Here is a 15,185-nt window from a genome sequence, read left to right on the forward strand (position 1 = left end):
GGTGGAGTTTGTAGCAAGTGCCTCGAAACAGGGGTGTTTATTGTAAAATTTATCTCATTTGTCGACAAGCAAGAGAGTGGGAGATTTAGACTAGAAGGAGAAGGTTGTGAAAATCAATTTTCATCAAATCCCAATTTTTGTACAATAAGAGAGAGGTAAGAATTTCATCGTGCTAGATAGTATTACTATTGTTAAGGAGCAAGACTCTTTGCAAGCGTATAAGTAATGCCAACAATGTGTGCGTAAAAAAATCCGGCGCTTCTTTTCCTGAATTTAATCAATGAATGTTCCATATGGTTTAAAAAATAAACCAATCAGTTCATTCTGCTTAAAATTGCAATTTAAGAAAAGCGAAAATCTTAGTCTAAAACTCTTCCGTTTTTCTTAAAACTGCTCGAGAAAAATTATTTCAGTTTCAGCTCACTTCCCCTAACACATTTGATTAGCAACAAACACATTCCTATATGGATGTTCTCTTGCAGAAATTATTGCGATATAAAGATTTACGTACCTTCTATAAGTAAATCCGCAAAATAGGAACCTTTAATTTAACACGCGAAAGGCAATGGATATGGAATGTTGTCGTAAAACTATTTATTTTTCCGGAGAACTGCTTTTGTAACAGAAAGTATTTAGTTTTGTTTATTTTGTATAGTACGATTTAATACAAATGCATTGAAGCAGTGTAGCCAATTTGTTTATTAGGGAATTAAAGTTACATTCATAAAATGTGAGCATTTTTCCATCAAACGTTGGTGAAAAATTGATCAAAGCTGATATTTCATCCAAAAAGTCAGGCTTAAAATTAATTTGAGAATAAATTATTGTTAAACAAGATTGTTTGAAACTCAATCGTGCCAGCCACTTTGATAAACTGGTTGCACTACATATATGAATACATAGATCTGTGACCTACGTGCCAAATAAAATGTACGTAATACACAAATTACCAACACAAGTTAACTTGGTTTACTCTTGATCCTTAATATGAATGCAACGCACAAACATATCTAATTGAACAAATAGGCGTTAAAGGCTTCTAGATTCAAGCACTGCGACGACTGAAATAAACAAAAAAATGCTCCATTTCTAAATGGGCTATACTTGAAATTCGAATCTTTTTTTTCAGCATGATATTTTACCTACTGGGCGTAGGAGATGCCCATCAATCCAATTCTACTTATATTTTCACTTATTTTTCGATGCACTAGATAAATTAAAACAAATCCCAGATTGACGACTCACAATTTGCACCATTGGTGAAAATACCAAAAAAAATGACTGTTGGCGTTTACGTAAAAACCCACCGAATTCGAAAAAAAATCTGCATTCCTTCACAGAAAAATGGTCTCATTTTGCTCAATCATCATCCCATCTTACATAACTGTGAACCAGTTCTCATTCCAGGCATCGAGGCATCGATGATAAACGCACAGAAGACGTGGTGTATTTTTTCTCCATTAGTCTTCAGTTCGCCGGAATTCCGAAAACCCCTTTTTGGAAAAGGAGAATCATCGAGAGCAAGTGCACCTCGGTCGGATCGCCGAATCGGACAGGTCCTAAAATGCTTCAACATTTTAATTGATGCGGTTTTAATTAATAAAAATAAGACAGAAATTCGAAATTGTCCGCTTTTCAACTTTGCTGTGGTCGCTCGTTTCGGTTTCAATTTTTCTGTTTGTTTTTTCTTAGGCGACCAAGCGAGAATATGGCGGACGTACGAATGTCAATGGCATCGGTGCATTTCCTAATTGGATTCTTCTTTTTTTTTTTTTGTTGCAATTTCAACCATTGCAGTTCTCGGCCGACGGAAACGCCGTGATTGACAGCGATACGAATAAAAACCCGCATTTCATGGATCGGCTAATGGTTGCTAAGAAATGTGAAGGAATTGAATGCGATAATTGGATCATAACAGAATGTTCTGGCTTTTTTTCTGTTGTTACCGAATTAAAAAATTTGGGTGTGACCTTGCTTTATTTAGTGTAACGGTGATTGTTGGAATACTTAAAATTTAAGCGACACTACGGCAAGACAAGCTTGGACAGGTGACGAGACTAATCTAGCGAATGCGATGTTTATTTACTCACCTATCCGAGGTGCCGTAATCCGTCAGCAAACACCACTTCACGAGCTGCGTCCGACGTCGTTGAAAGCCGTAATCTATCCGAACACTTGAAGTAGTTCTTCTCCAGTGTCTCCCACGAATGGGTCTACCGTGTGTCGCGGATCGATGACAAAATATGTACACTAATCGAAGCAAGAATGTGACTTTGCCGCGTATCCACATCGATAAGGGCTCCTTCAATCGGGATCAGACCAACATCGACGAAAGTAGTAATTTACTGCTGCTTGGAAGTCCTCAGTCGGAGAAACTATCGCCGTCGGTTTACACCCCACTGACATCGGTCGCCCGGAGCAGCCCCGGACTGGCGGGACTTGGTTCCCTCACACCACGGTCACCAAGCAGAAGGTAAGCTTTTCACCACCCGATCAATGAATCCAACAACGAAATTACAAAATTTTGAACACAAAACATCACATGAATTGAAAACTGTCATCCGTCTGTCGTGGCTTGCTATGATTTACGACTATCTGCTGGCGACGGTGTCATCGCGAGCACCGTGAGCGGCTGAAAACACGCGCGCCTCTACGTCATTGGCATTGTTTTGAATCCGGATAAATCAGGATTAAAATTATGGTTGCCAGCTACAGACAGGGGTAATAACGGCAGTGTCGGGCCTACAAGAAACTACCGGGCTACTGGATTTATCCGGTTTATGCCAGTTCGTAGTATTTCCGGTGACTCCTAAAGATTGAATCATTGCATTAGTTGTGATGTGAAACCATCGGACGGATCATTCAACGGATTCTTCTGAAGCATCCAAAAAGCTAAGAACAACGAATAAGTTTTGATTTGCATTGTCAATTTCTAATTCTATGATACAAAAAATTTGCTAAATATAAAATGTGACTATTTTCGTGATAATCTTTGATCCAACATTATCTGAAATGAATAATCAGATATTCATACATCAATACCTTAACGAGCAACTTGAACAACAACAAGTGAATTCCGCGGTATTACATCCCATCCGGGTTTGGCAACATAATTCCGGTTCCCGTGAAAAAAAAACCCTTACACTGAATGAAAAAGAGCAGTTGAATCTTGACTTTCCATATTACTTGGCAGCGATGTCAGATGTACGGAAATCTCCGTAGATCTACGGATTCGAACATTTTCTACAGATCTGCGGATCCGTAGATAAAATCTACAGAAACTAGATTTTATCTACGGAAATCTACGGAAATTTAAATTTATCAACGGAGAACTACGGAAACTAGTTTTGTCTGGCGAGCAAAAAAAAAGCTTTTCACTGCGAGAGCTTCCGAGAAATGCCAATCTACGGAAATGACACTACTGCTATCTGGCATCGCTGATTGCTGGAATTACTGGAATGGAATTCTGAAACTGAATCAGAATTACGAATTTGGACTCTGAATCAGGATTTGGCCTTGAATTCTGATTGCGTATTTCACATCCGACCCTTGAGTTTTGATTTGGATTCTGGTCCTGGATCTGTGTTCTGAACATTAATTCAGAACCAGGATTATGAATCTGGGTTTGAAACTCCCATTCTGGACCTGAATTCTAGACCCGAACCTGGATTCTGAGCATGAGTTCTAGATTTGAAATTTGAGACTAGATTTTAGATCTGGATTCTTAATATGAACATGGCACAAGGGTTCTGAACTTGAGATCATAACCTAAATTAGAATGCTGGACCTGATTTCTAGACCTGGATTTTGATTTTAATGTTTGATTTTAGGTTATCGAACCGGATATTGATTTTAGGCCTGAATTCCAGGGTCAGGACCTGGACTGTCGACCTGAATCAGAACTTTGCGCTAGAATTCTGGACCAAAACCTCGGATCTGAATTCCGAACCTAGACCGGAACTAAGAACCCGACTTCTGGATCTAAATTATGGATCTGAGCAATTCCAGAAATGCTTAGCAGATCATCAGACTCGACCTTCTCCGATCTGAATGAAACTTTGCATATGGATTCAGTATGGCAAACCATAAGTTTTGAACCGATGGAGAGGTCAATCCGATTCACGACTGATTTTTAAAAAGGGCGTATGTATTTTGCATTTCACAAAAAATTGCCTTTTTCAAATCGTTGTAACTCGGAAACCGTTAATTGTACAAAAATGGCGTTCATGAAGAAGTTGTAGGGAATCGATCGGGCACTCTAAAAAAATTTACACTGAAAAAAATTTTTGATTTTTTTTTCAGAATAATTACAAAATAATTCGAAAAAAAATCAGGGTTCTATTATATTTTTGATAATTTTTATTTTAAAGCTGTTATTAAAACCTACAGATTGAAGTCTATCCCATCCGTGCCTTTTGAAAAAATGAAAAAGTAACAGCTAAAACAATTTACAGATATATTCGAAACTAACGTAACTACGTCAAAACGAATAAACACATGTAGAATCAAAGAGGTGTGCCAGTTGACTACATACTGTTTACAACCAACGTGCGTACCGGAGAATTGCCTACCTAAATTCTACCTGTTTCACATATAAATATCTATGCATCGTAGAACAGATATCAGTTTATAACAGTTACGTGTCACGAGAAGAATATGAACGGGGTGTGACCATACCAAAATGATTCCAGGCACACAGAAATACCATTCTTTCGTTTCGATTTCAGAAACCACAATCGTCACAAGACTATTCGAATGACGATGCACATATTACTCATACAATTTTCAAAAACTTAAAACCTTAAATATAATTAAGAATTATTCATGTGTATGTAATAATTGTAGATATAGCAAGCAAATAAACAATTCATGGAAATATAAAAAAATGGTGTTATAATTAAATATCCAAGTATCTCAAGAACAGCTACTTTTAGAAGAAAGGATATCATGAACAAATGTATTGCCTTTAATCTGTAGAATGAAATTCTACCGTTTAAATGATTATCTTTCAACGAAAACTTGAAATTTCGAATATATCTGTAAATTGTTTTCGCTGTAACTTCTTCATTTTTCAAAAGGCATGGATGGGATAGCCATCAATCTGTAGATTTTAATAACAGCTTTAAAATAAAAATTATCAAAAAAATCGAAACCCTGATTTTTTTTAATTGAATTTTTTTGGTTCATTTTGAAATTATTGAGAAAAAAAGTCAAATTTTTTTTTCAATGTATATTTTTTTTAGAGTGCCCTATTGATTCCCTACAACTTCTTCCTGGACGTCATTTTTGTACGATTAACGGTTTCCGAGTTACAACGTTTTGAAAAAGGCAATTTCTGTGAAATGCAAAAATACATACGCCCTTTTTAAAAATCAGTCGTGAGTCGGATTGACCTCTCCATCGGTTTAAAACTTATGGTTTGCCATACTGAAGCCATGTGCAAAGTTTCTTTGAGATCGGAGAAGGTCGAGTCTGATGATCTGCTAAGCATATCTGGAATTGCTCACCTACATTGGGGACCTGATCTTAGATTATTACGAACCAGAAATCTAGATCTGAATTCCGAAACTGGATCTGGATGCTGAACATAATCATGAAACCTGAGTTGTGAACCTGATTTCTGGGTCTGAGTTTTGGACCTGGATCCTGAACCTGAATTCAGATCTGGCACTTCAATTGGTTTCTGGACGAAAACTCTGAACCAGAATTATGAGCCAAAATTCTGAACCTGGATTTTGAGTCTGGATTTTGGACCTGAGCTTGAATTCTGAACCTTGACTCTAAAATCGGGTTCTGAGGCTGAATTCTGAACCTGGACTCTGAATCTGAATTTTTAACCTGACTTCAGAACTTGGACCTGAATTCTAAACCGGGCTCTGAACCAGGGTTCAGAGATTTCTGAACCTGGACTTTAAACTAAGTTCTGAATCTGAAATCTGAATCAGAACTGGTTCTGAGCCTGGTTTATGCTTAATTTTGAATCGGGATTTTGGGCCTGGACCTGAGTTCTAAACCTGAACTTTAAGCCTGAATTCAGATCCCGGACCTGGATTCCTGAGTTCTGGATCCGCACAGAAAGAAATTATTAATTTTACAGGTGACATAACAGTTCAGCTGAAAAGTTCGTATCGTTTAATAGAAACACACATTTTTTTGCCAAAATTCGTTTTTATTATTCAACATAATTGACATCAGAGGCGATAGAGCGATTATAGCGATCTTCCAACTTTTCGATACCATTTTTGTAGTACGATTTGTCCTTTGCCTCAAAATAGGCCTCAGTTTCAGCGATTACCTCTTCATTGCTTCTAAATTTTTCACCAGCGAGCATTCTCTTGAGGTCTGAGAACAGGAAAAAGTCACTGGGGGCCAAATCTGGAGAATACGGTGGATGAGGGAGCAATTCGAAGCCCAATTCGTTTAATTTCACACTGCTCAGAATCATCAATTCGTAGTTGTTTTTGATTGATTGTGAGCTCACGCTCTAGTGGCGCCCTCTCATAGAAACGATACAAACTTTTCAGCCGATCTGTTAATTCTTCAAACGATACAATTCATAACTACTGAACTTCTCAAATGACACAAAATACCATTCGTACAGAAACTTACTGACTTTAAGTGTAATTTGCACTCGGCTAGCAAGTTAGACTGTATGAATTTATATGCACGACTTACCAGCCAACCAGATATGTGCTTCTGTGGCTCAGTCGGCTAACTGGCGTGCTTTGTGATCTAATGTTTTTCGGTTCAAGTCGCGTTGTTGATGTCGATCTTCTGATTTTTATTCCTTCCATTTTAAAGCCATGCAATTTTCAAATAACACAATTTTACATGTTCTTGAACATAAATTTTTATGAAATATAACGCTCCATTTATGTGCATCTGATAAGATGTAAAATCACAAGAATTTTTGGGACTGTGCGAATTTCAAACTTGAACGGACCTAGATTCTGGAATTGGATCGTGGACCTGGACTCTGAACCAGGATTCTGAGCTTGAATTCTGAACCTGAACTCTAAATCCGGGTTCTGAACGTGAATTCTGAACCTGGACTTTGAATCTGAATTTTTAACCTGGATTTTGAATCTGGATTTTGGACCTGGATTCTGAACCTGAGTTCTGAGCCTGAGTTCAAAACCTGAATTCAAATCCTGGACCTGGATTCCTGAGTTTTATATCTAAATTTCAAACTTGAACGGACCTAGATTCTGGACTCTGAATCACGATTCTGAGCCTGGTTTGTGGACTGAATTCTGGGCCTGAATTTAAGAACTGAGTTCTACAACTGAACTCCAGGACCTAAATTCCAGACCTGGATTCTCCACCTGAATCTGGACTTTCATTCTGGATTGTGGACCATGATTTTGGATCAGAAATCTTAACCTAGATCGAAACTAAGGACCCGACTACAGGATCTGAATTATGGATCTATTTTCAGGACCATTCTGGACCTCTGGATTGTGGATTTGAGTTTCAAATCTAAACCAGATTCCTGAACCTGGATCCGAGTTCTAGATCTGAATTTCGGACCTGGATCTAGATTCTGAATATTAAAATAGAACCTGAGTTCTGAGCATTATTTCCTGGAATTTTGGATTCTGGATTCTGAATCTGGATTCAGATCAAGGACTGTTTTTATTGCAAAGGTTTTAACCTTAAGGTTATTCGCCTCTCGGGCCCGAATACTTTCCGATCTTTTGTACGAAGATGAAAATCGAACCCAGATGGGCTGCGTGAAAGGTATCGACTTATCCATTTCGCTATCCCCGTCCTCTGATTAGGGACTTGGATTCTGAACCTAGATTCTAGACCTGGATTCTGTGCTTAAATTCCAACTCTGGGTTCAGTTCCTGCACTGAATTCTAGACCTGAGTTCTAGATTTGAATTCCTAACTTGAATTCCAGATCTAAGCTCCTGGATTTTGAATCTGAATTCAGATTCCTGAACTGAATTACGAACCAGATTTCTGTACCTGTATTCTTTACCTGAGTTTAAACCCTGGATCCTGAGCCTGAACTAGGCAGTTTAATTATATAAATCCATTAGCAAATCACAAAGTTATAGGCAGTGGTGGTAAACATAAATTCCGAACACGCAAAATGTGTTCGTTCCGAACTAAAAATCGAACCACCATCGCGAGTATAAATTTGCGGATACCATCGTTCGAGCAAGCATCGCCGAACCAAGAAGCGATGCTGATGGCGAAAGAACCGATGCTTTAGTTTGTGAGCCTATCGTTACTAGTATGTTCATGAACATCGGATTCGAGTACTATAGGCTGTTGCTTCGGATGAACCGAACTTTGTCACCTGCGGCAGGTCGTTAGAGTGTTTTGGTAGTTTGGCAGAGTATGGTAATTTTGGACTTTTTCAGCGAGAGTGGGGTGGCTCAATATAGAAAATTGTAAATGTTTTGCCTTTCTGAAATTCTATGTTTAACTAATTGGTGAATCAATAGTAAACAAAATTTATTTTTTTGAACATTTCTGGCGGGCGTAGGGTGATTATATATGGAAAACTATGGCATTTTGGACTACTGCCAAGTCGGTAATCCATTGATTGATGAATCAATAGAAGTTCGAATTAAATAATTTTGTATACTTTATGTGAATGTAGGTAGAGTGGCTCAATGTGAAAAATTGTAGATTTTTAAACCATTTCAAACCTGATAGTCTATTGATTAGTTAATCAATAGCATTTCGATTAGGACAATTTTGGACATTTACAGCGAGCGTAGGGTGGATCTATAAGAAAAATTGTCCATTTTTAAACCATTTCAAACCTGATACTCTATTGATTAAGAGTATTTTAAAAGGAAGAGGATGAATAAAGCAAGGGTCTCATTCAAGGGGGTGCAAAGCTCAAATTGTTCAAATGATCGAACATAAATCCGAAACAACACCACAAGTTATGATTTTGATATTGATGTTCATAGCTTGCCATAAAGATATTGTAGGAGGGGGGGGGGGGGGGTGGAGGGGAGGGGGTTTAAATAGTAAGTGTTTGCTAACAGGGGGATTTGAAGCAAAATCGAATTTAGCGAAAATCTAATTCAGAGGTTCATATTTTTCTCGACGAGCTTAGATGTTCATTATAGAGGTGATCAAAAAGGGTGGAGTTTGCAGTAAGTGGCACTAAAAAGGGGTGTTTATTGAAAAATTTATCTTATTTGTCGTCAAACAAGGAGAGAGATTTAGACTAGATTTTTTGTAAAACAAGAAAAGGGGAAGAATTTCAAAGTCGTACAAGATAGTATTGCTATTGTTAATTCAAATGCAACGCAATTTTTTTGAAATAATTTTAAAAAATCCGGTTATTTTCCACCTGGGAATTTGAAGAACTAAGGGAATATTAATCTTTATCTGTCTTTGAACGCGAGTGTATGGAAGTTTCATAACATAACTACGAAACAACCAAACGAATCGCCACCAAGTTTGGCACATGTACCAAAGGTGGAATTCGATACTTTTTGAAGAGCACATGTACTTTCTACACTACTCAGAGGTGATCATAAGAGTGATCATGAAGGAGAGCTGTAGTAAGATCACTAAAACACGGGGAGTTCAATGTTAAATTTATTCGACGAGAAACGATGCTTCTTCACAAATACAAATAATACTAATAGAAGATTATAAGGTTATTTTGAGGGAGAGGGAGTGTAGCAAGTGCCCCAAACATGGGAAGTGTAAGGTAAAATTGATCGAATTTTACGGAAAACATAACAACAAAAAACTGACCGAATATGACGAGAATACCGTGAAAATTTTGATTATTGTGAGATCTGAGACGGGACTCTGGCCGTTGCCGTCTAAGTTGTGCTTCATTACAATCTGAGTATTTCACTGGGCAGGACAATTTCGAGAACTTTTTTGCAGCCTTACCATCCCGAAACATTTCCGAGCAACGCCGGATAATTCAGTTAGTTACATATAATAGTGAACCCACTTCGTTTTCTTAAGCATGAGCAACGCGAACAAAGCACTGTTCCATTCTTCCAGGAATAATCTGTTTGAAGCATCCATCAATTCTAGTAAAAAATAGAGGCTCACCTTCTTCGTGTTTTCCAAAATAACATCTTTTTCGTTACTGGTTTTGGTCTTTTATTCCACTTAGTTTTACCAGTATTGTCTGCCATTTTCCCACAAATTTGTTGGACTTTTCCACCGATCACAATCACACGTTGAAAAATATGCAGAGCACACAATGCGAACGATTGTACTGAAACTACAGCCTGCTATAACTGCTTCATGCTACTTTTGCGACCTACAACCTGGACAGTAGTAGGACCTCCGAAGAACAAATCAACTAGTCAAGAATCGCACCATCTAGTGTTCTGGTACGCATTTCATTTTACGTTGCTAACAGCAACCGCGAGCGTTTGAGAACATTCTGATACGTGAGAGCAACCAAACCTTAGCTAACGTAGCGTAATAAGTTTGAAGCATTTGTTTTTTCATTTTGAGTTTTCCTTGCATTGCAACGAATTCAAAATTTTGTCATTTTGCCTTTCTCATCTAAGAAGGTTATGCAAAACTTGAAAACCCGACTAGTAAAAAGTGTCATATACCATTCGACTCAGTTCATCGAGCTGAGTAATGTCTGTGTGTGTATGTATGCGTATGTGTCAAATAATCTCACTAGGTTTTCTCGGAGATGGTTAAACCGATTTTGACAAACTTAGATTCAAATGAAAGGTCTCATGGTCCCATACGGAATTCCTGAATTTCATCCGGATCCGACTTCCCGTTCCGGAGTTATAGGCTAAAGTGTGCTCAATATTGTACACCGTCACTTAAACTGGCGATACAAAAATCGTAAAAAAAATGGATTAAAACAGGTTTTTTTTAATTTTTTTTCTGTATTTTGTTATTGTTTTATTTAAAGCTAGTTTAAGTCGTTATTTTGCTAATATAAAACTGGTACGGCTAAACATAAAAAACTATTAAGAGTTAACTTTCAGGCAGTCGGTGTATATCTTGAAACGGAGGACGACATCATTGCTCAAGGAAAACATGTGCTAGCCGCTTCGCGATACCGAGGATTGCGACATAAACTCTACAATTTAAAGATCTTGTAATCATCTCAACCTAATCCTCAACATCTTGAAAATGCTTTTGTCATTTTCAATTAATGGCTCGCTAAATTGATTAGCAACCAAATTCAACCACACCGCTTTCCGCGCACTATCAGCTTAGGTTGCTGCTGAAGAGCGAAAAGTCTCGCGAAGCGTCAACACGTGCGTGCGTGCTGTTTACATTTCATTAAAGAAAACCTGTCAGAGTGAATGCGATGCGATTTTCAAACACATTCCACTTATACTGCTATTGATCCACTAATCAATAGAGCATCGATTCGGCAATAGTCAAACAATTTACAAATATTGCACATTCAGCCACCCTTCGCTTGCTGAAAACGTCCAAGATAATTTAATTCTAATTGTTATTGATTCACTAATCCATAGGCTATCAAATTTGCAAAAGTTGAAAACTGTTCTTTTTCCATATTAAGCCATACTAGACTTGCTAGAATTGCCCAAAATTATTCAATTCTAATTGATATTGATTCAATAACCGAAATACCATCCAATTTGGAAAAGTTCAAAAACTTACTATTTTCATATCGAGCCACCCTACGCACACGGATAATGTCCAAAATAATTCCATTTGAATTGCTATGCATTGATAATTTCAAAACCAGGATGCGAGAACTGAAATCAACAAAGCATCGTATCGAACGCAGCTTACTCGACCCTTGCCGAAGGTCCGCCAACCGAACGGTTCGAAACAGATTGCTTCGCCGAACACCGAGCACAGAACACCTTCGCATTACCCGAGGCAATAGTTTTCGAACCTATCGCATGTTTACGCTCGGCGAACATTTCCGACTCAGAGATGGCATTTCACCAGAGTGATACACGCTGGAGTCAGATTCTTGTCAACACCGAGGATGCAAAAAACGAAGCACCGCACAAAGAGGAAAGCGCACTTCTTCTCAGTGTCGAATAGACAGCATTTGAGTGTGTGCTTGTGGGTAAAGCAGCTGGCGCGAGTGAAAAACATTCTCTTCGCATGAATCGCTCACACGCGCTCTCGTCTAAATACACCCAAGTGACCACTGGCGCGTGATTGTGAGCGAACACTTCTGTGAACTTCAATTAATAGAGAGTAGATCTGGCCTTGCTATGAAAAATTTGCAAGGAAAACCGAAAATTTTACGATAAATTGTTTTATTTTGCTGATTTTGCGTGTCCACACTTCATCTACGAAAACCATACAGCAGAGCGCTCACCGGCGTGTACACCTCTGTGAAAGTATCTGCATCCTCCTCAGAGAATTTATTAGCTAATGCTCTAGCACTTTGGTGCGATTCAGTGGAAGAGGTAAAAGGAAATAAACAAACGCACTCATGATGCGTGCACACTTTATACAACAGTGGTGTATAAATGTGAAAGAGAAGAGCTCTCGTTGAAGTTGTCAGTGCGAGGGGAGAAATTTTGCTTGCTCTTCGTCACACAGAGGAGATAGACATCTCCGAGTAAATATGAAAAAGCATCGGTGTTCGGTTCGCAATTTACCACCACTGGTTATAGGGACATAAAACTATGACAGAAAAAAGCTAACACTCGCTTTGAGGTTTTCTCAGTGATGCTTGTTCATATAAAACATATTAGAGAACTTTAATTTTGAGTTATTTACGGTTATCGCATACCACTTAAAATTTTACCATAAATTGCTGAACATATTTACGATGGTATGGAAAAAAAATGTGGATGCGTTAAGTACAACAAGAGATATTCAGGATTAAGTTCTACCCTTAATTGTCCAGAGGCGCCCCATAGTAAAGTAAGACGTTTTCACGGCAAAAAAAAACAGTATATAATAATATGTAAATTGGCAGAATAGTTAAATAAGCATCTCTGTTCAACTGCAGGATTATTCCCCCATTAATAAAATTACTGTCGGGCGAGATCCGTGCTGATTGACATGAGTTATTTTAACCTCTAACCTCTCGAAATTGTTCCTAGAACCGGTGCCTACCGACCGAGCGTGTTCGCCCACCGTCTGCACCGGAGGGCAGTGTTTAAAAATGGCTACTGCAATGTTGCCCCGATCAAGGGTTCCCGGAAGCACCTCCGTTTCCTGCAGGACATGTTCACGACGCTGGTGGACGCACGATGGCGCTACACGTTGATGGTTTTCGCGCTTGGATTCGTCATTTCGTGGCAGTTTTTTGCCCTGCTCTACTGGTTCGTTTCATACTCGCACGGAGATCTGGACGAGCAACATTTGCCGCAGAATCAAGGTTACGAGAGATCATAATTCCCGACCGTAGTACCAACAACTCATCAAATTCAATTTCAATTTTCAGATACGAACGGTTGGAAGCCCTGCATCGCCGGTGTCTACAGTTTTGCATCCTGTTTCCTGTTTTCGCTTGAAACTCAGCACACCATCGGGTACGGATCTCGAGCTACCACCGAGGAATGTCCGGAAGCCATATTCGTGATGACACTGCAGTCGGTGCACGGAGTGATGATACAGGCTCTGCTAGCCGGAATTATCTTTGCGAAAATGACTCGACCGAAGAACCGGTCTCAGACACTGCTCTTCTCGAAGCAGGCCGTAATTTCGATGCGCGATGGTGAACTCTGTCTGATGTTCCGGGTCGGAGATATGCGCAAGAGTCACATCATCGGTGCCAGCATCCGGGCTCAGCTGATCCGAGGGAAAATGACTCGCGAAGGGGAACTGATGGCCCAGTATCAGATCGAGTTGGAAGTCGGAGTGGATGGTTGCGGATCGGATATGTTTTTCATATGGCCTCAAATCGTGGTCCATCGAATCAATGCCGATTCGCCTCTGTACGGGTTAAGTGCTTTGGAACTGTTGCAGGAAAAATTCGAAATCGTCGTCATTTTGGAGGGAACTATCGAATCCACCGGTCAGACAACCCAAGCCCGATCCAGCTATTTGAGTAGTGAAATTTTGTGGGGCTATCGATTCGAACCCATTCTGTTCTACAACAAACAACGGCAAACGTACGAAATCAATTTGGATAAATTTGACGAACCGGTTCCGGTGGAAACTCCCAGCTGTTCAGCCAAAGAAATGTTAGAAGGAGCCAACTACTGCAGCCATGGTAAGAATCAATCGAATTTAGGAAAAAAAAAAGACAAAACACTAACAATCCTAAAATCATTCCGCAGAAAACCTCGTCGACAAGCAATGCTTCGAATATGGCAGTTTGGTGGAAAAATTGCATCACTTTCAGGTGGAAGATGAAAAAAGTCATCAGCAGCCGACAGTCGATGGGTCCGTTTTTAGACTGCAACAGCACGAAACGGCCGAGGTCAAAGATGTCACCGGAAATGGCACCGTCTATTCAAAGGAACCGCTCGGAGGTCGCCGATCAGCTTCCGCAGGTTGGCTAAAACGTTGCAGCAGCAACAACAATGAAAACGATGAAACCGTCAGCGGAGTGGAGAAAGTTTCGATTTGCTGAGAACGAGCGAAACGGAAACAGAATCGACGAAGCGCGTTTGGCACTGCATTTAGGCGTTATCGCCAGCAGTAGCAGCGTTTAACGCCTGAATGTGGCATTTATCTTTCAATAACTGATGAAGAACGGATGGTAGGGTTTACAAAACCGATTATTAATGCTGAAAATTTTGAAATGTTTCATTGAACATTATTCTATATTATATATTGTATCCTAGGTACTTAGTCGCTCACTAATTTTAAACATAAAAATATGAATTTAAATACTTCTGAAAAGCTATATAGTATTAATGACTCTAGTTTCAGATATCGAAATAGCATATCTTGCTGTTTCTGCTCTAAATTCGATTTTAACATGTGAAATCAAAATTGATTCTGAGAAATAAACTGATGATGACTTAGTAAATAAAATCTCATTTATAATTTACAACCCACGAGATTTGCTCAAAACGAATTGCGGATTTCGAATTTCCGCGGGCAATTTATGTTCGATTTTTTATCATTTGGTTTCAAAACCCATCCCATCCATTTTTTGGGAGAGACGAAAGTCAAAGACAAGCTTAAACCACGTCCTCGCTCAATAGATGTCAAAAAAGACTGGGATTCAAACAGGCCAGAATTCTCAACATAAATTAAGGTCATGAGTACCAACAAAACACCACAAAAAGATAAAAAATCGACTTACGT

General features: G+C 39.0%; 1 protein-coding gene across 1 annotated transcript; it reads left to right on the forward strand.

Moving 5' to 3' along the window:
- The first annotated feature begins 2,080 nt into the window (after nucleotides 1–2,080).
- Nucleotides 2,081–14,890, forward strand: LOC131432056 (ATP-sensitive inward rectifier potassium channel 12-like). The gene is made up of 4 exons (XM_058598102.1): nucleotides 2,081–2,473; nucleotides 13,025–13,302; nucleotides 13,369–14,139; nucleotides 14,207–14,890. Exons 1-4 carry the CDS (start codon nucleotides 2,244–2,246, stop codon nucleotides 14,500–14,502), a joined length of 1,575 nt encoding a protein of 524 aa, XP_058454085.1. The 5' UTR covers nucleotides 2,081–2,243; the 3' UTR covers nucleotides 14,503–14,890.
- The last annotated feature ends 295 nt before the right edge of the window (nucleotides 14,891–15,185 follow it).

This window comes from Malaya genurostris, chromosome 2 (genome assembly GCF_030247185.1).
Source record: "Malaya genurostris strain Urasoe2022 chromosome 2, Malgen_1.1, whole genome shotgun sequence".
NCBI classification, from domain to species: Eukaryota; Metazoa; Arthropoda; class Insecta; order Diptera; family Culicidae; genus Malaya; species Malaya genurostris.